The sequence below is a fragment of the Macrosteles quadrilineatus genome, unplaced genomic scaffold (assembly GCF_028750875.1).
Source record: "Macrosteles quadrilineatus isolate MER2022 unplaced genomic scaffold, UCM_ALF_1.0 Scaffold_5__1_contigs__length_97177068, whole genome shotgun sequence".
Classification (NCBI taxonomy): Eukaryota; Metazoa; Arthropoda; class Insecta; order Hemiptera; family Cicadellidae; genus Macrosteles; species Macrosteles quadrilineatus.
The window spans coordinates 21,428,380-21,454,303 of NW_026542598.1; the positions used below are offsets into that span (position 1 = coordinate 21,428,380).

A 25,924-nucleotide genomic window follows, 5' to 3' on the forward strand; every position below is an offset into this window, starting at 1 on the left:
ATTTACAATCAAAATCAAAAGCAAGCAGTAACAATTGGTGCAATGGAGGAAAAATCTTCTAAAAACTTGTGGCTGGGTAATTCAGCTTCTAGACTAGAGAAGATTAGGATTACAGGAAAATGTGACTATGAGGCCAAAGGAAATAAAAAAAATATTAAACCTTTATGATTTTCCAAGAGCTTAAGGTTGGTGGACTGAGTCAAGTGGTGATACAGAAAAACAAATTAAATACAATTTTAAAGTACCTAAGGATGTACCCCAAACCCTCACTTTGGAAAAAAGAAACAGCCACAGCTACTAAGATGTTCTAAGAGATTTCAACCTCAGATGCTTCAATGAGTTGGTTGATCCACTTTAGGATAACAGGGCTCTACTGTATATATGTTGTATATTGTATAATAGTGTATTTCCTCCAAAAATATGATCTTGTGTTCCTGTAACATGTTTGTTCTCCCCCCTGGCAGGTAGCAGCCCCCTGGAGGTGGTCTGGGTGAAGGACGGTGTGGAGGTGCCAGATTGTCCTGACCTACGCCATGTCGACTACGGAGATGGCAGGTTCGGTCTCCGCATCGCCGATGTGTTTGTGGCCGACGGAGGGATATACAACTGTGAGGCTTTCAACAATCACGGAGACGCCATTACCTCGGGTCACCTCATAGTCAATGGTACGGTTGGTGTATTTGCTTTTAGAATGTATCTAGATTATTGTATTAAATACCCCCGCCGCAGCAAACCTGCCGACTAAGCGAATTTCCATTTGTCTGAATTGATTTTCAGTTAAATATATTTTAATAACATTAGGTTTAACGAGTACCTAGGTTTGCTGCTACAAGGAAACTAATAAAGTGTGTTTTTGAGTAAAATATTGATAGCTTAGTACAAAATAAATAAATTTGCCAAGTTTGATCAAAATATATCCATAAACAAGCAAACTACAACATTTGACAATATTCTCCATAAGGTTAACATGGGAATTTTAAATTTACAATTTTTTTAATTTTCTCCGTTACTAATAATCGAACAAAAATACTTTTATATACTAAATTATTAGTTTTTTTAAGCTCTTTAAAAAGGTCTAAAGAGAAATCGGGAAATTTTGTGTTTTGAGGGTCAAAAGTGAGAAAACCCAATTTTTACCCCATAAAACCCCCCGTAAAGCCCCGTTCCCATGGTCCGATCGTGCTGGTTCGCGAACTCATTCAAGTTTATTCCGCTTTACACCTTTAAACCAAATTTCATCAAAATCGGACAAAAATTACTCAAGTTATCGCGTTCACGGACGTATATATATATATATATATATACAGGGTGTTTTTTTTTAAACTTGCATCTATATTTATGTAAAAACCGCAATAGATAGAAAGATGCAGTTTGCGGGAATCATCTATTGACGTAGGGGGACCAATTGTTTTGAATTCAACGTTACATTCACATTCCCCCCCTTTCCCCCCCTGCCCCCAACTTAATTTTTTAAAATAGCAAGGTACCCCTTGTGACATATCAAATAAAAGAGCATGAAAAAAGAAAATGTTTGATGAAAAAAAATTGAAAATCGGTTCATAAATTTGTGAGATATTCCCCCCCTCACCCCCCTTGAACTTAATTTTTTTTTAATAGCAAAGTACCCCTTGTGACATATCAAATGAAAGAGCATGAAAAAAGAAAAATTTTGGCGAAATTTATTTTTCATTTGATATGTCACAAGGGCGGGTACCTTGCTATTAAAAAACAAGTTATGGGTAGGGGAAAGGGGGTGATTATCTCACAAATTCATGAGCCGATTTTAAATTTTTTTTCACCAAAAATTTTCTTTTTTCATGCTCTTTCATTTGATATGTCACAAGGGGTACTTTGCTATTAAAAAAAAATTAAGTTCCGGGGGGGTGAGGGGGGGAATATCTCACAAATTTATGAACCGATTTTCAATTTTTTTTCATCAAACATTTTCTTTTTTTATGCTCTTTTATTTGATATGTCACAAGGGGTACCTTGCTATTTAAAAAAAATAAGTTGGGGGCAGGGGGGGAAAGGGGGGGAATGTGAATGTAACGTTGAATTCAAAACAATTGGTCCCCCTACGTCAATAGATGATTCCCGCAAACCGCATATTTCTATCTATTGCGGTTTTTACAAAAATAAAGATGCAAGTTTTTAAAAAAACACCCTGTATATATATATATATAAGTCTATATATATCTAATATATAAAATTCTCGTGTCACAGTGTTTGTCTGCAAACTCCTCCGGAACGACTTCACCGATCGTTATGAAATTTGGTGTGTAAATTCTGTAGGTATGCGAATCGGACGTAAACTATTTCCCGTTTCGAAATTCTTAAAAGGGCTCCGCCCCAGTGGCTCTGGAGTTTGCCATGTTAACCTTATGAGAAATGGAATTAATGAATCTTAACAGCTGTTTCAATTAAACAAGTTGGTTCTGTTCTATGATGTTCAATAGCATTAAAGTTACAAGGATTACCAACAGGGTGCAGCACTATTATTTCTTTTACATTTATGACAACAGCTAATTTGCAACCAAAAGGTGAGTGAGCATAGCGAACGAACTTCAACCTGGAGGCGAGTGAGCGTAGCGAACGAGCTAACCTGGAGGCGAGTTAGCGTAGCGAACGAGCTCCAACCTAAAGGCAAGTGAGCGCAGCGAACGAGCTCCAACCCAAAGGTGAGTGAGCGTAGCGAACGAACTTCAACCAGGACGTGATTGAGCGATGCGAACGAGATCATCTTGAAAATTAAACGTAACGGTACTTTCTTTCCATCGGTCTGTCTTAGGGGAAACCTATAACTTAGGCGATACGAAGTTCGCCGGGTCAGCTAGTATACATATATAAAAATTTGAACGAATAGTGTTTTTGGCCTCTGGGGACATCAAAATGAAAAAGTAAATCGGTCCCGGGTGTAGGTCTTACCGTGCCACCTACGGTAATAGCTACTTCCCTATAGGGAAATTCGCTAATAATATAATTCGCTGAATGAATATAGGTTTACACGTTTATACCAAATTTAATCAAAATTGGATCATTTTTGCTCGAGTTATCGTGCTAACGAACACATATATATATATATACTAGCTGACCCGGCGAACTTCGTATTGCCTAAGTTATAGGTTTCCCCTAAGACAGACCGATGGAAAGAAAGTACCGTTACGTTTAATTTTCAAGATGATCTCGTTCGCATCGCTCAATCACGTCCTGGTTGAAGTTCGTTCGCTACGCTCACTCACCTTTGGGTTGGAGCTCGTTCGCTACGCTCACTCACCTTTAGGTTGGAGCTCGTTCGCTGCGCTCACTTGCCTTCAGGTTAGCTCGTTCGCTACGCTAACTCGCCTCCAGGTTGAAGTTCGTTCGCTACGCTCACTCACCTTTTGGTTGCAAATTAGCTGTTGTCATATATGTAAAAGAAATAATAGTGCTGCACCCTGTTGGTAATCCTTGTAACTTTAATGCTATTGAACATCATAGAACAGAACCAACTTGTTTAATTGAAACAGCTGTTAAGATTCATTAATTCCATTTCTCATAAGGTTAACATGGGAAACTCCAGAGCCACTGGGGCGGAGCCATTTTAAGAATTTCGAAACGGGAAATAGTTTACGTCCGATTCGCATACCTACAGAATTTACACACCAAATTTCATAACGATCGGTGAAGTCGTTCCGGAGGAGTTTGCAGACAAACACTGTGACACGAGAATTTTATATATTAGATATATCTATATATATATATATACATATATAAAAATTTGAATGAATGGTGTTTTTGGCCTCTGGGGACATCAAAATGAAAAAGTAAATCGGTCCCGGGTCTAGGTCTTACCGTGCCACCTACGGTAATAGCTACTTCCCTATAGGGAAATTCGCTAAAATGGGATAGTGTAAAAGTAATTATTAATATAATTTAATATAATCATAATAGGCAATATTAAATGTTTAATGGTCATATTTGTGTAAACAAAAGTTAAAAAAATTTTCTATCTGATTATTGGTATTAGTAAACATTAAACAAGTTTCATAAATGAAAAAAATATAAACTATTAGTATTAGCACATTTGTTTATAAGAGCCCATCTATCTGTAACTTTTGATAACCTAAGATACTTAAAAAATACTCGGTTACTCGTTACTCGTATATAAGCTTTTAAAAATATTTCTTTAACAAATAAAATGTAAGGCATTTTTTACACTAAATACCATACTTAGTTTCTGAATTTCATAATCAAATAATGTTGGGGGCTTACCACAACAATTCTTAAATTTCTAAAAACTGCTGTTATGATGATACGTTAAACATAACTTAGCATGTTTTGATGTTTATTATCAATGTGTAACTGCTAATGTGAATTTTATGAAATAGTAAGTAAATTATACAATTATTCTTGTAGATAGACCCCTTGGCAAACTTCAGAAGAAGGGAATAACTTTTATAAAAATTGTAGAACCCCCACCACTACAAACCATAAAGTAGTTTATTACTTTCTTACTAAAGCTAATTAAGTAAAGAATTTCTCACTCCATAGAAACATGTGGTTACAAAATAGTTTGCCAGTGAATATACTGAATTTTCCTACTATAGTTCGGCCGCATAGAAAACGACCTGCGTGCTAATGCTAAACCAATGTTAGAGGAGGTCGCTTTCTAAGCGGCCGAACTATAACAATGTCCGTGGTAGGGGATTGAAATATTTCATTTGGCTAATTTCTAAATTTTCATTATGTAATGTAGTTTATAAGTCATGCACAAAAAATATCACTTATAAGTATATCAAGATTTAATATTATTGTCGTTTGTGAATTTCAAGTGATGTCGTTCTGACTTTTTTCTTTTTCTCGTTACCAGACCTGAGTGGTGGCGAGGGTGGTAGCAGTGAGCCGGAGATTGTATTCACCAAAACACCAAGCCCCGTATTGGCAAGACTGAGAGGGAAGGCTAGTTTCTGTGCTCGGTTACAGAGCCGACCCTTGTCTCATACTTCTTTCAGTTGGACGGTTAACGGCCGAAGTGTCAACAGCGACGACAGGTTTACGGTTAGTTGACTTGTATTTAAAAGTGTATAGTTTTATCGATCAATTATTTTTATTTAAATCACTTGCTTACCTGTGTAACCATAAATTTTCTAATGAAAATGATTTTAAAAATAATAGTTTATTAATAATTTTTAAATTATACCCCCCCCCCTGCAGGAGTAGTGCTGCCGACTAAGTGAATTTATTTTAGCCTGATTGTATTTTGCACTTAAACATCTCCTAAAAAATGCCAGATTTTATTCTCTATTAAATAACATTAGTTTAACAATTACTTTGGTTTTCTGCTACAGGGGAAGGTGATGAAATGTTTTTTTGTGTGAAATTTTGATAGTTTTGTATATGGAAGCTAAATATAAAGTTTTTAAATTTGTTTTAAATATGTTCATACATTTCAAAGCCAGGAAGGTTTGAATTGGATCTCGACTTGGACTTGAAAACACCTCTCATTCCAACTTAAACCTTTTTGGCTAAAAATGCTCTCAGTGAATATTGTTTTTTTTTTTTTTTTTTTTTTTTTTATCTCTCGTGCCAGAGTGGACTCCCTATTAACTTATTTTGACAGTCCGCATTTATTAATTTTAAAACTGTTTTTGTTTTGTTTACACCAGGTTACAACAGAGGATGACTGCAGTATGCTGCACGTAGGGGAGGTCCACACTTGTGACATGGGAGCTGTGACATGCACGGCCAGAGTGTGCTCTCCTGGAGTTCCTCCGACCACAGTGTCGTGCGACACCACGCTGGGGCTGGACCCGTCTCCAGGGGCCCCCGCTGAGCTGCTGCGGGGCCCCAGCGACACCACAGCCATGCGGGGCGACCGAGTGCTGCTCAAGGCGACGTACCGCGGTGATCCTGAACCTTCTGTGCGCTGGCTTAAGGCGGTAAGCAGACAGTGTTGTACATCCCAATATTTTTTAGCTTCTCTAATTAACTTTAAAAAAACGGTAACAGTTAATATTCATTTAATATCTATAGTGTTGTGACGTTGAAATCACTGAGTAATAAGTTTTTGATTTTTTATTCATAGTGCAAATTTAATAAAATCAATTGTTATTTTTACAACACTTGGGTAAGGAATTAAGAAAGAAAGGATAGCTATACAACTAACTAGTACCCATAAAAAGAGTCACAGATTTGAGAACACGCAAAAGTTGATTTTATTTGAACTCTTTTCTACTAACTTATTTTGACAGTCCGCATTTATTCACAACAAACATCACACAAACACATCACAACAAATTGGCTTGTTGGCAACATCACGATTAATTTGATCTTTGCCCTTTAAGAGGGTTTCTTCTAAAAGAAGTAGTAGAATGAATCGTCCTTTATTATGTTATTGCTGGGAACTTTCTTTCTTGGGTAGGCCTAAGTTAGTGTAGTGGGGAGCGAGCTGGTGTAGTGGTTAGAGTGTGGGACTTTAGTCCCTGAGGTCCCGGGTTTGATCCCCACCAAGTCACCAATGGATTTTATCTAAGTGATAATGCCGCAACGCCCGCAACCCCTAGGTCTAGCCTGAAGTAATGTGAAAAACAATCCCAGACTCGTGCATAGCGTCCTAGGAGAAAAAAAAAATTTTAAAGTTTTATAGTATCCATTCCATCTTCTTTAATTTTTTTCAGTTGAAGAAAATTATTTAAAACCAAAACATGATGTGTAATATGCAGCTACTTGTCAATGTTGCATATTTAGCAATGAGTTACATCCGAAACTGGTGTTGAACTCTTATATGTCCTTGGTAGATTTATATGAGGATTTAAAATTGATTGGCAGTAAACCCAAATCATTAATAATTTATCTTTATGGTAAATACATATTTGTTTTAAATTAGACTGTAGATGGATTACAAATTAACTTGTTCACTAACCTCCCTTTATGTTTGTGCCAGGGCCGAGAGCTGAGCTCCGAAGGTCGGGTGCAGATAACTTCAAGAGACGGGGTATCCTGTCTTACCATCTCCGCCATAGACGCAGATGACAGTGGCAAGTACGTCGTCAGCGTAGAGAACATTCATGGCGCAGACTGCCACTTCGCCTCTGTAGCCGTGGAGGGTGAGTGCATTCAGAACATCCCATCAGCATGGAGTGTGGTCATTAGTTAGAATGTGGGACTACAATCCTAGAGGATTTTATTGCATATATTATTCAATTGGATGAATTGGACATGAAGATGAAGTGTCAATATGATCTATAATTCATCCTCATTATTGCTGAATTCAGATTGACCAATACTTCTTGCAGAAACCAAATGATTTCTAGCTTAGCGGGTCTCCACTCCATAGATACATGACACCCAGTCATTTCTCAGTTAAATTTGCCCAGATTACAATAGATAATACGATGCCAACAGTTGTTTTGAATGAGTTATTTTAAGGCGAGGATAAGTAATGAGTTGATAGTTTTTTACTAACTACTACTAACGTAAGTTCTTCAGTAAGGACCTTTTATTAAAAGCATAATGATCTAGGATACCTAAGTCCTGTTTAGAAACATTTATTAAGAAACACTGTATTAAGAAACAAACTACTATTCATTTCTAGTTCTTATTCCTTCTGTGAATGAAAATCACTCATTTGTGGGAGGTTTCATTTAACCTAGCCTTTACTAAGTTAACCCAAAAATTAACTAAGTTCTCTTAGTCCTTTTGAAGTTATTTTATTTTAGCTATAAATTTACAATTTTAAACATGATAGCTTAGAAGATTTAATATATCAATATTATTTGTATAAATATTTATTTATTTGTTGACTGTCGTTATATTTTTCTAACAACACTTGTTCAAACAAATTGAGTAAGTATCAGACTGAATGCCAAAGTAGATTAAGGATCTCTTGAAAATTTTCAAAACAAATAAGTAGAATTATTGAGGGTGTTCACCATCCAACCAAACATCACTTTTAGACACATAATGCTTCGATGCTGATGCTTGTGACTGACCTAAGACTGCTGGAACTTTTTCGATACAGCAGTGTATTCGTGACAACTATTGTTGTTGGTAATAGCACTGGAACCTCTGAGTTCAGGCAGGGGTAAATACTCCAGTGTTACATTTCTGCTTGCATAGTTCCTTTGATGACTACTATAGTCAGATGCGATGCTATTCCTTTCAAAAGTGTAAGTTTTCATTCTTCAACAGCTGCTTCTTTGAAGCAGTTTCATACAACTACAGTATAGCCTTCCCCTCTAAACTTTCAAACTTAAATTAATGCTCTACATCTACACCAACCAATCAATAAGTTATTTGTAAATTATAAATTATTTGGTTTAAAGTTTTTGCTTGAACTTATGCAGGTATATATCACATACTTAACTAGGTTTATTTATTAAATTGTACTATACCTGCTTTGTAAGTAGGGTGAGAAACCCACCCTACACCAAGTGGGGTTTTTGTTATATTTATGGCGACTGACTTTAAGATTGGTATTGGGTATTGGTTTAACATTTACTTAGCATCTCCAAATAGCATTTCCTTGACTTTCGACATCAGACTATAAAGGATTTTTTTCATCAAATACATTTTTCCTAAGCATCAAACAAGACCATTTATCGATATGAATCGTTTTTGAATCGCTGAAAGTTCTTATTCTTGAGCTCAATTCACCTCAACACAAAAATTCACTATCTATTCCAAAATCAAAAAAAATAAGATAGCCTACCTAAATAAAAAGGTAAAACAAAGGAACTTATCAAATTGATGACCAGCAACTCCCATTCTACAGTGAAGTATCTTTAAACGTTAGCAATCGTTCAGACTGTTGATTTTAATAGGTCCAGGATCTTTTATTCAATGAAAGAATCTAATTTGTTTTCTGGTTGCTTCTAACAAAAATTGCTTTCTTCCCCTCAAGTCTTCCACTATCCTGGACAAATATTCTTGTCTTTTGGCAAAGTTTATACTCGGGACAGTCATTAGTAAGTCCTTATGTTAGGTAGTTATGGTTTCTGAGATTGTGATTATCAGCAGTATGATGCTGCTGGCCAATCATGGATGAGATGGGTGATTGCATTGTTGATGCTGTAGAAAGTCTGGTAAATGGTTGTCCCTTTTCTACCATACTTTCTGAAAAGTTTTTCCACCAACTCACTCATATGGGCAAATAAAAATCCACGGAGAAAGCTTGCAGATAGTTGAAAAACAGCTTAGAGGGGTTGTTTTCGTGACCCTTAAGAAAATTGCTATGGTATTGCTGTTGCAAATGCCTTATTTTCATACATCCTTGAACAGTTTGTTGCTGCCTGATAATAGAGCTAGTTTTGTTATAAGACTTCTATTACACATCATGGCTGTATTTGCAGTTCAAAAATGAAATTTATGGCTTGAGTTGGTATCCAAAGAAACCCAAAATATATAATTAATTTTAGGGATGGACGGGATTGAATTTTTAGTTCGGGACGGGACGGGACGGGATTTTTATTTCCTTCCCAATTTTCGGGACGGGACGGGACGGGATTTTTTTCTGTGCATAAAAAGAAAGTACTGTATTGCAGTTACCAAAAAAAGACATACGAAATCAATTTTTACCATTTGTGGCACTGATCTATAAAAACCAAAAAATGGGTAACAATTTACAGGTACCTATAGTAACTTGTGACTCGCGGGTCACGGGGTGATCGTCTGTATGACTCACGGTCACGGCGAGATCGTCGTCATGACTCGCGATCACGGCGCGATCGTCGGTATGACTCGCGGTCACGACGCGATCGTCGTCATGACTCGCGGTCACGGCGCGATCGTCGGTAGGACTCCGCGGTCACGGCGCGATCGTCGGTATGACTCCGCGGTCACGGGGTTATCGTCGGTATGACTCGCGGTCACGGCATGATCGTCGGTATGCGAACACGGCTCGATCGTCAGCATGACTCCGCGGTCACGGCGCTTTCGTCGCCATGACTCGCGGTCACGGCGCGATCGTCGGTATGACTCGCGGTCACAGCGCTATCGTCGGTATGACTCGCGGTCACGGCGCGAACTTAGGTATGACTCCGCGGTCACGGGGTTATCGTCGGTATGACTCGCGGTCACGGCGCGATCGTCGGTATGACTCCGCGGTCACGGGGTTATCGTCGGTATGACTCGCGGTCACGGCATGATCGTCGGTATGACTCGCGAACACGGCTCGATCGTCAGCATGACTCCGCGGTCACGGCGCTTTCGTCGCCATGACTCGCGGTCACGGCGCGATCGTCGGTATGACTCGCGGTCACAGCGCTATCGTCGGTATGACTCGCGGTCACGGCGCGAACGTCGGTATGACTCCGCGGTCACGGGGTTATCGTCGGTATGACTCGCGGTCACGGCGCGATCGTCGGTATGACTCGCGATCACGGCTCGATCGTCAGTATGACTCCGCGGTCACGGCGCGATCATCGTCATGACTCGCGGTCACGGCATGATCGTCGGTATGACTTGCGGTCACGGCGCGATCGTCGGTATGACTCGCGATCACGGCTCGATCGTCAGCATGACTCCGCGGTCACGGCGCGATCTCATGACTCGCGGTCACGGCGCGATCGTCGGTATGACTTCGTCTCCTGCGTTCGCGGACCTACCGCTCGCAATAACGGCGTTATCGGCACTCGCGAAGCGGAAAAATCGCCGACGATCGGACCAAATCCCGTCCCGAAAAATTCCCGAGTCAAATGTAATCCCGTCCCGATAATCGGGAATATTTTTTTCCCGAAAAATTCCCGAAATTTCGGGACCCGTCCATCCCTAATTAATTTTGTATCATGCTAGATTTTGAATTAGCTTCTAGTCTAAAGAAAGCCACTTCTGAGTTTAGGGCCTTTAAATTAACCAAACCATATTTGATTTACTAGTTTAGATAGCTAGTGTAAAAAGATGATACATGGAATATTCTGCATTTTCCATTTTAGCATAGTTTATTCTTTTTGGAATATTAATAATCTAATACACCATATGATTTAATATTTCTGGCTGGTTTATGCTCTGTTATATATGACCTATTTTCTTTTTGTTTTCGTTGGATATTTAGATTTTTTGCTAGGAAAATATAAAACTCCATCAGAAGCTAAGCATTTTCTTGCTTAAATCTTTTGTTAAATATTATTGCTTGGACATTGAGTTTTCAATTTACCAAATTTCAATTTACCAAACATTCTATTGATCACTGTCCTATGATTATAAAGAAGATTTTTATACTACCAAAATTTAAAGATAACTCTCTTTCAAAAAATTAAAAATACCTTTATTTAAAATATCCCAGAAAAAATGAAAACGTGGTTTCACTCAAGTAAATCATATTTTGTTAGTCAAACAATCTCAATGCAAATCAGACAACAATATTATATCTTTCAAGGTGCTATATTTTTTCACTGACATACATGTATTTCCATGACACTTCTTAATCCCCTTTATGCTAATGTGTATTACAAACATCAAAATGCTGCCATCAGATATTTTTATCCCCACTGCAGTAAATGTTGTCTAGCCTCCATGCCCATGTAGCATCTTGGTCAGGTCTAGGAATGTGGCTGGAGAAGCAGAGATAGTCAAATGATAAGTCCCCCTCTACCCCCCCCCCCCCTACTTTGTCGGAACACCTGTCTAGTGTCTAGGATGATCACTGGCTCTCTTCTCCAACCAGTCAGTCACTAGTCAGTGATCAGTGAGTCTGTGAGTGAGCTCGAGTGTCATACATTGTTCAGTGAACTGTTGTAGCTTGTGCTTGAAACAGTAATGTGTTAGTCTGTGTAATTTATTTTTTGGATAATTTAACATGGGACCTCAACTTCGTTATATAGGTATTAAAGTGCAATATTCATTAATAAATTTTTAATTCCATTTTGTTTTAAGCAAATTTATCACAAATAATTCTAATACAATGTCTCACTAGTTGTAGATTAAAATTATGTTATTCAACTATTCTTTTTTTCTTTAGTTCAGTGAAAATTTACTTTAGTGTGTATATAATGGTTTGTGATAAGTATTGTATTGTTTCATGATACCGGGTACTCATATTTTTCCTTATTAATTTTTTCAAAAAAGTATTTTGTTTATATTTTTCAATGTAAAAAATATGTTACAAGAAATAAATAAGTAAGTGTAATGAGTTCATATACCACAGCAAACCTGAGTCCAAGCAAATAATTTTCATTTTCCTTATCAGATTTGCTCTAAATAAGTCCTAAAATATGTCGAATGTATTCCCTATTTAAAGTTTGCTGTTACAGGGATGGTAATAAAAAGTGACTTTAAAAAATAAAATGTTAATAGCTTAGTATGAAATAATTACATTAGCCAAATCTGATCAAAATACATGAAAGAAAGCATACTAGAGTTTGCCCCGTGGGGAAAACTCAACAAAAAGTATAAATTGTGCAAACTTCTCTATTTTAACCCCACGGTGTAAAAAAAAAACACGTGATTGGAATTTATTCCATTTTTGTTTTGATTTTCTGTTTCGTCACCAACATGGCAACCCATAAGGCCCATGTTATTTTTTTAAAATTTAAAATTTATTTGTTGTGCTTTTTTTAGCTTTTCTTCAATTTATAAAGGGATTAGGCACATCTACTGTTAAATATATTTCTAACAGTATTCATACATTTTTCCTGCGATACACAGGAGCTGAGAAAAAAGATTTTCAATAAAAATGCTTCCATTTTTGAACCAATTAACATAAATATTCTCAAAATACAAATAAAACCTGCACATATAGGACCGATAACCTTTCTTTTGGTCCACCCCTTGTGTAAATCGGTCCAGTAGTAGTATGGTCAGGGTGGTTGTCGTGAGCCAAAAATTAGCCCCATGTTAAATCTCCATAAGAAAAGTTTATTTTTATATTGGTTCCTAAAGGTCGCCCCATGGTCGAAAACCCCAAAAACCAAAAATATTTAATCTGCAGACTTCTCTATTTTCTTTTCACCCCACACTGTAAATAAAACATGCGATTGGAATTTGTTTGGCTTTTCTGTTAATATTTTGTTGTTATTTTGTCACCACCATGGCAACCCATAAGGCCCGTCATTTTTTATTTCAAATTCATTTTTGTGCTTATTTTTTAGCCTATTTTAATTTATAAAGGGATTCACCACATCTACAGGATCTTTCATTTGGTACCAACCGCGTGTAATTCAGTCTAGTAGTATGGTCAGGCTATCTAAGTTTTGCAAAAGTTTTTTAATACCGTATATAAGATTCTGCTCAAGAATAACATGAAAATGTACATTAAGTTAACAGTTTTTAAAAGTTTTTTTTGTAGGAAACCATTAATTATTTTATAATAAAAAAATGGTAATTGATAATAAAAAAATTAATTGAAGCACTTGTATGTTTTGAGTGTAAAAAGTAACCGATATTTTTACCTTCATAAAACCCCGGTCCCGTAGTCTGATCATGCTGGTTCAAAAGGTTTAAACAGTTTTGTACCAAATATCATAAAAATCGGATGATTTATAAGAACACACATACTGACATGACATACTATGTATATGTCAATTTGAGGATGGTGTTTATTGCCTCAGGGGTCATCGAAATTAATAAGTAAATCATTGCTTACCAGGACCAGGTCTTACCACAGAACTATACAGTAATAGCTTAATAATTATTCCCAATAATGAGAAATAAGCTAAAATCAAAAGATGAAAAAAATGTTTTGTTATTTTGTGTTAACTTAATTGATTTATGTACTATTAAGTTTCTCGTTTGGGACATCAATTATATTTTATATTCATGTCAACAATATTGTTCAGAAATCGAGACTTTTTGCAGGGTTTTAAAATTGAAACAAAATAAATTTAGTTGTGTTCCTTGCAGCAGCAAATTTTTAGTTATAAATGGAGGAGATAATGTCATTTTTAATGGGCTTGTTGCATCAAAGGGTAAAATTCATTTCTTAGAAAGTGTTTTTAATGGAAAAAGGACAAAGCAATTACAGAAATAAGTTCTTAATTTTTTTCTGCTCTTTATGTCAGACGCAGTTAAATGATCGTTTAAAAAATACTAATTTCCGAAATACTTGATTTAGCTATGGCGATGATATCCGTAGATGATGATGAGTCAGATATTTGATCAAATGTCACGCTTGTCTGTGTTATGTTTATTTTGACGTGCCTGTGTTGTGTTTATTTAGCCGGTTAGTTTCACTGATGTGTTTTTTTCCAACACGAGCCGACCTCGATAATTTGACACGTAACTGAAGTCTACTCCGTCACATATACAGTAATTTCTACCAACAAAAAGTATTCTGTAAAAAATTAAAATTGACTCATCTAGGGTGAAATTAAGTGTAACTATCTTAACTGTTCTGTGCTAAAATACAACATTTACTTGTTGTACCTTTGGTTAGTATCTAAAAAATGTTTTCTTAAAGAACATTTTTCGAGTGTCTACTGTGATATAGATGTACTGTACTCGTATAACGCGGATATCTAATAGATCGGCTTATCTCCCGATAAGAACAAGTGCTTATCACCGGTGATAGAAAAAAGACGCGCACTTATCACTTGTGATAGATATATAACGACGGCAAGTACTACGGTTATCAAAGTGATCGGTTTTACACTTTTGAATTCATTCCCGATGTAAATCCATAATCATTAATTATCTGAAAATTAACACTTGACACATTATCTGTTTTAGTTATAGAAACAAAAATCTATTGCGAGAACCGATTAGAAAAAAACTCCGATGGCGTTTCTAGTAAGAAAACTATCATCCGTGTCGGTGTCGTAGAAGGGTATATATTTTTTATCTAGGTTGAGAGGGAAGTGTAGCAGTGTAGCCATAGTTCGGTCGATTGCCAGGATAAGTAAATAGTGTTGTTTGATCGTGCTCTCTTCCGGCGTACAACACAATACCCACTTAGCTCTTAGCTGGCTCCACAAAAAATTGGGACGAAGGGGCATGCACGATGTCAAATTTTACTTTCCCCTTCATTGTCATTCGTTTTTCACCTACAGTAAATTTAGTGTCATGGTGAAATCACACTTTTTATGGTGTCCTGATTTAAAATTGTTATTTGATGAAGTTAAAATCATTTCTGATTCTCATCATGTGCTTACCATTGTCCACAAAATGATTGCGTTGTGATAACAGGGGTTTGTAGCCAAAATAGGGATTTTTCTTTCCCTCGAAAGGTTTAAAAAAATATTTAAACTTGTTAATACGGGTTACGTTTGAACGGGCGAATTTTTTCCTAAAATTGTTTATACATTCCACCGACAAAACTATTAATACATTTTATTTTAGTCAGTAACACTATTGCATACTATGTTTTTTTTTCTTAACCTTTTACTGACATTTTATAATTTATTTTACTAAAGCGTGCTATATCCTGTGATAGGCTGTTTCACTTTTCTCCGACATGCTTTATAATACATACAGTATTAAAAATAACGATCTTTTATTGATAGGTTAGTTTGTAATGTGTAGTCTGCTTACCAAGACAAGATATAGGCCTAACCCAGTTACAGTATAGAGACTAGAGAGTGCTAAAACAGATTCATTCAATTTACACAGCCGAAGTGATTCAGGTTAACAAATTTCGATCAATTAATGAGGCGCTACTTTTTACCGGCGGACGTTTTAATTGTAGTTCTTTCGGCTTGTCCTTGAGATGAGTTTAACAAGGAAAGCGTTTCGTTGAAGACACGCAACAATCCTTGGGTTTCTCATACGATAAGAACACAATGCGTATCGAAGTAGTTTATAATCCACGACTTGACTTCCTTAACATTGTTGACGTTTTAAATAAGCTTATTTTGTTTTCGTAAACATCCTCTTTGATAGCCATGCCGTCGGTTAACTGACTCACCGAGCAAGTGAAAAGTCGGTCAATTGGTAATGCATCGGAATAATCTTAGGCATCCGATAGCTCCTTTAAATACAGTGTGTTGTTAACGCAACCCAAATTACACGTATATTTTTACGTATTACGTTTTACGTATTTACGTTATAATTACGTAAATTACACGTATATTTTTGAATACAAAAAGCTTATAAGCTAACTTCATTATCTATTTGCTGGTATAAGTTGTATCATGGTTTTCTACACTGTTTAGTGTTAGAGGGAATCTAGGCTATTGGGAATACGATTCTACAGGTTTTTCTCTCAAACGCAATAAACGTATGATGATACATTTGGAAAAATAATATGATTTATTATCTTTACAGTTTTTAAACCTGTATGCCTAGTTGGTTTAGTAGGTGTACTGGAATATCGCATAAAACATAACTACACACATTTCTTGGCATAAACGGATATAAGATGAATGAACCTAAAGGGAAGCAGGTTTACCAACATGTGAACTTGTTTTGTCCGTGAAATCTCTGTATTTATGATTTGGGTTGCGTTAAAAAAACCCTTACAATAAACATCGTAAGGTCCGAAGGAATAGAAATAATTATGACCCTCGAAATAGTTGTTTAATTTTGTATTTTATTGTTTATGTTTTATTTTATTGTTGTTGTACTAGTTCACCAATGTATGCAATAAATAGACATGATTTTGTTGTTGTTTTATTTTTAGAAGAACGAGGAATGAGCTTAAAAAATTCTGCTATATATCACTAACTCTGAAGAACCTATGCTTTATTAGTAAAGTAGTAGTTTTCACATTTTGTGATTTTATAAAATCTAAGAAATCCAAATTTCATAGTTAGAAGTTAAAAAGCTACCAAAACATCCTTAGGTCTTTGATGTCAGTCTAACTCTAAACAAACATTGCGCCACCGTTTTAACTCAATGAAGGTTTCCCCGGTTTGTCCCATCCAATATTTTCCCAGAACCTTATCAGTTCAGCTGACAGAATGACCGGTGACTAGATAGGTTTTTAACGACGCTACAAGACAAGACGATCGTAACTGTGTCTAGGCGACTCCGCGGGTTTTCCGTCTGGGTAACGGATACCGGCGAGACTGGTTTAATTGTATTTATTAGTGGTGATTAATGATTAAGCCGACTAATTGGTTACCATCCATCGGATCACATGGGAAATAAACATCAAATTAGTAAATTGATGAGTAATTGTCTATGTAAAATTGTTTTTTCTAATGTGAAGTGTTGTAAAAGAATATGTGTGGGGTTATCTTAATCTTGATTTGTGAGTTAAATTTGGGTTACTCCATTCACGAAAACCACTGATAATAACAAAACGAGTAATATACACATATTAGATCTGAAATTGTTTTCGCTCATGCTCAACTTATGTAGTTTCTAGGTTAAATTTCCGTCATAAACAGAAAAGTGAAATGGCGACCATACGAAGGGAGGTATTTTAAGCAAAGTATGAATGGAGATAAATTAGGTATGCTATACGTTATAGAGACAACAAACATAATAATTTTGGGCTGGAGTTGTAAGTTGTACAAATGGTGTACGTGTCTAAAAGGGTGAGAGAAAACTGATACTTTTAAATTCTAGAAAGGCTTCGTTATCAGCTTAGTAAATGGTAATTCTAGCCTTCTTGCATGAGGCCCCAGGAAACAATCATAACAATCACACAGCACATATCTTGTCAGTAATCCCCGCAAGATTTGTATTTACACTTAGCTTTGGGGTTTTCCTTATATCTGCGAACAGTTTTCATTGAAAATTACTTGTTGTTAGGCCCCGGCCACACGAGGCGAATTTAAGCCGCGCGGCTTATCTTCGCGCGAAGTTAAGCCGCGCGAAGTACCTGGCCACACGGGGCGGATGAACCGCTTCCTGTTGGGTTTTCCCAGTATCAGTACTCTATTAAAACATAGTTCAGTTCACTCTTTTTAGTCATATGCGAAACACTTATGTTAGTTTGTGCATTAAAAGCGTGTGGTGATTTGGAACGTTAACATAAATCATTGGGTCCATCCCTTCATAACGGAAAAAACAATTTTTTGTGTTCCAAACCTTTTACGAGCACATGCGAAACCATAGTTCGGAGTTCATATGTATCAAACATTGTTTGAACACCACACAACCGGTAAAAAATACACAAAACAAACTCAAAACCCACTGGAAATGTCCGAAGAATATCTCCAATAAGCGCGGCTGCCGCGCGGTCGAACCGTATCGTGTGGCCACTCTCATAAGACTACGTACGTGTGTCATCCCCTCCAACGCGGCTTAACTTCGCGCGGTCGGGGGACGACATGTTGCGGCTCAACCGCACATGCGGCTAAACTTCGCCTCGTGTGGCCACTCTCATTTGATTCAATGTGTTGTCGAAGCCCTTAACTTCGCGTGGCTTAACTTCGCGCGGTTAAACCGCCTCGTGTGGCCGGGGCCTTACAACATTCAACAGAAATAAACTATTGTTTCTGCGGTTACATTAATATCTCTTGACTCTTGCTTGTGTCTTAGCTCAGTTATTGTTCGAAAATATACGCTACATAATTAACTTACGCAACACAAAATAGAGAACGGTGAATATGTATTTTTCCTGAAATTATGTGTGTAAAAGATGTTTCTATAAACCAATTATTTGTTGCTAATATTGTACCTCTACTAAACACTTTATTAACAGCCCTACATTTAGTTAGAATGTAAAATATCGGTGATGAATTCATTTTCACTAACAACAAATTAACACAAAAACAATCTTTTGTTTTATTTTTGGAAGCAAGGGAATCTTTTACCATATCAATTATGAAATCAAACTTTGGTACTAGACTTAGTAAAGGGGAACAGTAACATACAATTGTTTTGTCGTGACATCAAATATTTGATTAAACTTTAATATTATTTTAAGATTATCGGTTATGACGTCATCATGTCAACATTAGAGATTACATTTAGAAACTGAATAATATACTCTATGGCTATGGTCTCAGTGTACAGATACAAAAATATAAGTTCTGGAAAAAACTATCTACTTTACTTTACTTTAATTTATATTCTTCAAGTGCATTATTTTTTATATCCTAGGAATAATTTCCTATTAGGAAATTACTCGTGAAGCAATCAAAGCAATCAGTTGTCAAGGTTAACTACTGTTTATCTTTATCTGTAAACAAACTGATTCGTCGCTATCGATAAAAGATATGCTAACATTTATCTTTTACTCAGCCCACGAAAATCCATAAGTTCCCCAAGCCCAATATTTTTTATTGTGAAACCTATTACACTCAGCCCTCATCATTCATTATTGTGCAATCGTCGACAACGTAGAGATAACTAGAAACAAAACAGAAGAACTATACGTTCGGTTCCGGCTCAGATTGGACTGATAAACGATCAGCTGATCATGACAAGAATGACGTCATTATGACTCACAGCTGGTTTCGGTCATTGTTGTAACCTAGCAACCGCTGACGTGTTTCCATTCATTGTTGAGTTTGTTGCATCATTGAAGACAGGGAGGGGAAATGTTCTAAGTGCGACTACTTTTGAAGTATGGTGCTAATTTTCTCACACCAAATTACACTTTACAATAGCAAAAATGTTATTGTAGATTGTACACAATTACAGTACAATGTTTTTACTGGATAATATGTACAACTTGTATTAACTGAATTTTCTTGTTTCTAATGTTTATCAATTGAATCTGGATGAAATTCTAGTTTTTTTTTATCAAGCTGTTCTTGTAGCTTGCTTATTTTATAGACACGAAAAGAATTGTTACTTTATCTTAGACTTGTCACTTGGATGTACAGGGTGATTGGTACTCAGTGTGACACAAATTTTTTGGTGTAAGTACAAAGTAAATGAAGTGTGATGATGCATATCAAATGTTCCAAGTCTAAAAATTAGCTTCCCAAAAAAATATTTTATGTTTTTCAAAAATAACCATGCTTTTAAACTTAATACAGCGATTTCTCAATTACCTGTATATGGATTTGAGTAGATAATGTCATTTTCGTGTTCTACATTAAATTTATTTGAACAAGAATAATAGAAAATGACGGAGGATCAGTTGTAAAAACTCCATTGTAAATAGCTTCAAAGATAAAAATTAAGATGTTTGATAAACATTTTAAAAACAATGGTCTATTGCATTTTTCACACCCTGTATACAAGAAAGTGTCGGAATATGTTAAAAACTGCGCTATTTTATAAGCTTTCCAACCATATGCTACACTATTGAGGTTTAGATATATTTTGTTTTTGTTTTAGTGGTTTGAATGCCAGAAAACAAGGATCTTTTTTACTGTTTTTACTGTTCAAGCTGAAACAAAAATACAACTTTTGCTTATATGCCGACTTTCTATGTTTTAAATGTTAAAGACACCATGCTTTGTAGTCTTCAAACCACTAAAGCTACATAAGCAGACATAAAGCTCAATGGTGTAGCATATGGTTGGAAAGCTTATAAAATGGAGCAATATTTAACATATTCCGACACTTTCTTGTATACAGGGTGTGAAAAATGCAATAGACCATTGTTTTTAAAATGTTTATCAAACATCTTAATTTTTATCTTTGAAGCTATTTGCAATGGAGTTTTTACAACTGATCCTCTGTCATTTCCTATTATTCTTGTTCAAATAAATTTAATGTAGAACACGAAAAATACATTATTTCCGCAAATCCATATACAGGTAATTGAGTAATTGCTGTATTAAATTTAAAAGCATGGTTATTTTTGAAAAACATAAAATATCTTTTTGGGAAGCTAATTTTTAGACTTGGAACATTTGATATGCATCACCACACTTCATTTACTTTGTACTTACACCAAAAAAATTTTGTCACACTGAGTGTACCAATGTATAGACCTAAGTTATAGCATTTATATAATATGTAGCTTAACATTCTATCTTATCCTAGAAGGGTTATCATTGTTTTATTCATCGGCAATTATTATTTTTTTTAGAATCACTTTATAATTATTTGACCTAAGCAACTTCAATCAATAAAATTTTTTTAGTTAGGCCTATAAAATGAAAAAGATTTTGTTTATAATTTAAAATTTTACTGCATTTTCTCCCTTTGATATTTAACTTTAATATGCCTACACAGAACACATACATAGCAGAAGTCCATATAGAGTAATGTAAGTGTTGTTTAGTTTATATTTAACAGACTCAAATAATGGATTTACGGTAGTTTCCAATCTAAATCTTTTTTAATATACATATCAGTGTTATTATTTGTTATTTCAAACATATTCACTGTATGTCAAATTAATGAAAAACTATCTTGAATAATGAATTTCTTGACAAATCCATTAAATTTTATCAACATCTATGAACTTTGACAAATTGGTTGTTACAAAGCTTGTCATGGCATCCCACTCCACACTCAGTCTTCACTCACATTTTGGTTCAAATACATCCAGTTGCGTCCCTTTATGTAATAATAAGAATATTAGGCCTAATTGATGGGTTTCTCAATGGATTAAGTAATGGCATTTTTCCGCATATTTTTAACCTCTAATCCTTGACCCCTCAGTGTGTACTGCTGTGTAGTGTTGTAGGGGAGGTCCGAGGTAGGCTATAGATTCATCCCATAGACACTGGTACTGACTGGTAGACGTACTGGTAGATGAGCTGACACCAGCCTGGTCTAAACCACTGCCATATGTACGTTGTTGTATAATGCAGTCAGGTCTGGTTGACCTCACAGTAACACCTGTGCTGCTGGGGGCCGAGCTTAGCTCAGTGAAAACTCTTCAGCCCATCACAAAAATGACAAAACCTTTTCATGTAATTAATTTATGATTTACAAAATTTATTTATTAATGTTGTTGAACCAACTCTAATTGTAACTGTATATAAAATGTATAATGGATGGGATGGGTTTTTATTTTGACAACTTAATCCATCTCAAGATTATTTTGATTTTGTTAGCAAAAACTTGTAAAACTTGATCGGTTCAAAAACTGAATTTTGGAAAAATGCATTTTTATTGAACTTTGATAGCAAATAGTAATCATTTTTGCCTTAAGCGATTTTATCATTTTCAATGAAGTAGCTATCAAAATTTTAACACCAAGAGATTGTTTCTTTACCTCATTGTGCTTTAACCATGGCAATACTGACCTTACACTACTTTTGACAACCTTCGAACACTTATCCACCTTCATTATTTTCTCACTCAATTTTAAGCTGATTTGAAATTTACACTCATGCCACCTTATGAAGCCATATTAATAAATAAACCAACAGATTTTATTTTTTAAACATTTTTACGGGTAATCATATGTTTAGCTAACTGGGGGATTCAACTGAATCAACAATCCAATTATGAACAGTAAAAGATCACAATATAAACTTATCAATCAGTTCTCAGCTAGTAATACAAAGCCCCGCTGTGTTGTAGGTCCACCAGAAGCCCCCGCTGCACGTCCCAGTGTCTCTGCCGCGGGGCCGGGTTGTGTGACCGTGGCTTGGTCCAGCCCCGCCTATGATGGAGGCTGTGTCATCACCGGGTACAGTGTGGAGATGAGGACAGCTCTGTCACACCAGTGGAATGTGGTTGCTGACAGGTGAATACACTAATATTTAATTTTTTTTTTATTTGGCGGTAAAACATTTTTTTCTTAATTCAAGTGGTTTTTTGTACTGTTGTATTGTTGAAGCAGTATTCATAAAACTATTCCAATTTGAATTCAATCGTGTTGAAACTGTTAAAATAGTTTGTAAGAAGAAATTTTTGTTATACTGTATAGTGTATATATATTACAAAAGTCTTGAACAACGATCATCTCCTCTTCTGTAATATAGTCCAACTTTGTCAGTCTTCAAACTACGATAATTTCCACACTGTGAACCTCTTGTGTTATGTAATCAACTATATATTTAATACAATAAAAGGTTTCTCATATCTGTAACATCCCTTTTTCTTTTATTCATTATTTTGCCTCCTGAACTGTTATTCAAAGTATTATCTAGGTTACGTACCTTATACAGTCAAAACAGTTCTGATACAGTCACTAAAGGACGATGCGCATTTCAGAGCTTTTAAGCTCTATCTTCAGGTCCGTGGATACATTTTTGTCAATTCATCTTGCAGATTCGTCAAAATATTTAAACATTAAAAACAAATTAATTAAACTATTAAATTAATTAATTAATTAATTAATTAATTAAATTATTAAACATGCCAACAAATTGCCAAACAAAGTCATTAAAAATACTTTGGAGAGTATAAAGGACAAATTGAAAGAAAGCGATTGTATTGCCACAAAAGCTGATAAAGGCCAATCTATTGTTATCATGAATATACATGACTATAACATTAAGGTAGATGAATTTTTAGAAAATAACAATATCGAACAATTAGATCATGATCCAACAGACAAATTTAATAAAACCTTATTAAATGATTTGAATAAAATACAACATCTTTTTTCCAAAAATGAAATCAAACAACTAAAAATGATAGACCCGAGGGCCCCGACCATGAGAGGACTTCCCAAGGTTCATAAAGAAAACATGCCCATTAGGCCATTAGTGAATTTCACGTCCGCACCATCTTATAAAGTAGCCAAAAAGCTAGATAAGTTTTTGAGAGACAACATAACAATAGACAACAACCACAGTATTAAAAATAGTACGGATCTAGTGGAAACAATAAACAATACTGATAAGAAAACCCAATACACTATGGCTTCATTTGACATAGTGAATTTGTACACAAATGTGCCCATATCACCTACAATAGAATTAGTTCAAGAACATTTGATAAAAAACCAAGAAATTAACAGAGAAACCATAGATGAATGTATTAACCTGTTAACTACTATTTTAACACAGAATTATTTCCAGCATAACAATAAATATTTCATTCAGAATGATGGCCTCACTATGGGTTCACCATTATCTAGTTTCCTGTCCGAACTATACCTTAATAATGTTGAGAACAACCACATTCTATCAAATAAGAATAAATATTACAAAAATATACTACTGTATAAAAGATATGTAGACGATACCATTGTCTTTTACAAAGGAAACACAAGACAATTAGAAATCTTGAACAATTATTTAAATAAAATCTCACCTAACCTCAAATTCACTTTGGAAACAGAAAAAGAAAGTAAAATAAATTTTCTCGATTTAACATTGACAAAAGAGAGCCAGAATATAAAATTTTCCATTTACAGGAAACCAACCGCTACTGATCACACGATCCACTCTACATCTTACCATCCCATCTCCCATAAACTAGCGGCCTACAATAGTATGGTTCATCGATTGTTATCGATACCCATGGATCCAGACGACTTTGAAACTGAAACAAATATAATAAAATACATAGCAGTGGCCAATGGATATGAAAGTAAAATGGTGAACAAAATAATTTCCAAGAAAAAGAACAGGAATGAAAAACGCATTGAAACCAATCCCCCTGAACAGAAAAAGTTTATCTCAATAGAATATGGAAAATCATTGCACAATACACTATCTAAATCTATGAAAAAACAAAACATCACACTCTCATGCAGAACCACAAATAAATTAAGTAAACACCTAAATATCCACAGCACTAAAAGAAATGAAAATACTGGAATTTATAAATTAAAATGTTCTCAATGTAATAAGTTTTACATAGGTCAAACTGGCCGCTCATTCAAAAAAAGGTATTCTGAACACCTTCCCAAACCGACATTAAAGAACCAAAAATCTAAATTTGCAGAGCATTTGATAAATAGTAATCATGACATAAAAAGTGTTGATGAAAACTTAGAAGTTCTCTACAAATGCAAAAAATCACAACATATGTCAACAATAGAGGAACTACATATTTACAACGCTTTTAAATCAAACCCAAATGAAGTGTTAAATGAAAAACTAAAATACAGCTGCAATGTTTTATTTAACCGTATCAATGATAGCCAGTCTAAGAGACCCAAGATAACAACAGTTCAAGGTCAACAGGTGGGGGTAGGGTAGCAAGTCAACTCCTTCCTCAGTCGGGATCTATATAGTGCGTGGAACAAGCAACATATTACCTATTAATCTTTCACTTCCGGAGACCAGCACCATACTTTGGGAATCGACTAAATACATGTGAAAGAGTGAAAATCAGCCGGGAGGCAAGCTTTAAAATAATTAGGTCACGGGCAGTGACGTCATCAAAATGGCCGCTCAGCCAATAACAATAATGTCGCATATCTCGTATACCGCGTAACCGATTTTGACGTATGACATCTTATTTGAAAGGTCTAATCATTATCTATAAAAAAGGTTATTACACCTTTAGCGGTTAAACCAACGGTTTCTTTGTATTTTAGAAAATATTAATTTTTTACGCCCCACAAAATGGATTTTTGCATTTATCATTTGGAAAAATTAAAATAATCAAAATTTACTTTCCACCGTTGAATCCAGCTTTAAAAGATGAACAATTTAGTATTTTGAATCATCACTCTATGTATATTGGTTACCGAGATATTGTAAGTAGTAAACACAGATCACTCTGTCCCCCATGTTATCCTTATGGGAAAAATAACATTCTATATCTCAGTTATTTTTTAACGTATCTTAATACAACTTGGTATGTGATTTCACCTAGTTGAGCTACTTGATAATGACTATAAAATATTTATATTTTACATTTACAGCAAACCTACATACTCATTTCCCATGTTATTCGTATCGCGAATTTTTATGCATGATTATTTATGAACATATGTTGACAAAAACTTGACGTTGAGCTTAATTTTAATTAATTATTGAAGCATTTGAAATTCACTGAGTATGCAGGTCTACTGCAACGGGGGTTTTATAAATATTAGTAATTTTATTTTGGGAAATATTTTTTTCCTGGGTTGGTCAGACTGATAACCGACAAGATATCTGATAGCAATTTGTCGCAATTGTTGAATAAGAAACGTGATAAAATCCTTATTAACGTGTTGTTTTTGTTCTTTTGAGTTTACATTTTTCTAATAATTTTCATATAGGGTTTGACGTCTTTTGTGCTTTTTAAAACATAGTTATTGATCGTTTAGATTTTTAAAGTGGTTACCTGAAGAATATAATATTCATAGTATTTTTTT

At 35.3% G+C, this 25,924-nt stretch overlaps 1 protein-coding gene across 2 annotated transcripts in view; it reads left to right on the forward strand.

The window, feature by feature from the left end:
- LOC128994097 (muscle M-line assembly protein unc-89-like) overlaps positions 1–25,924 on the forward strand; it is a 264,007-nt gene that overhangs the window by 228,990 nt on the left and 9,093 nt on the right. For both annotated transcript variants that reach the window (XM_054418357.1, XM_054418358.1), the window contains 5 exons: positions 465–665; positions 4,850–5,037; positions 5,646–5,918; positions 6,923–7,085; positions 22,240–22,405. In XM_054418357.1, coding sequence (XP_054274332.1) covers positions 465–665; positions 4,850–5,037; positions 5,646–5,918; positions 6,923–7,085; positions 22,240–22,405 — 991 coding nt within the window. The remainder of the gene's footprint in view (positions 1–464; positions 666–4,849; positions 5,038–5,645; positions 5,919–6,922; positions 7,086–22,239; positions 22,406–25,924) is intronic.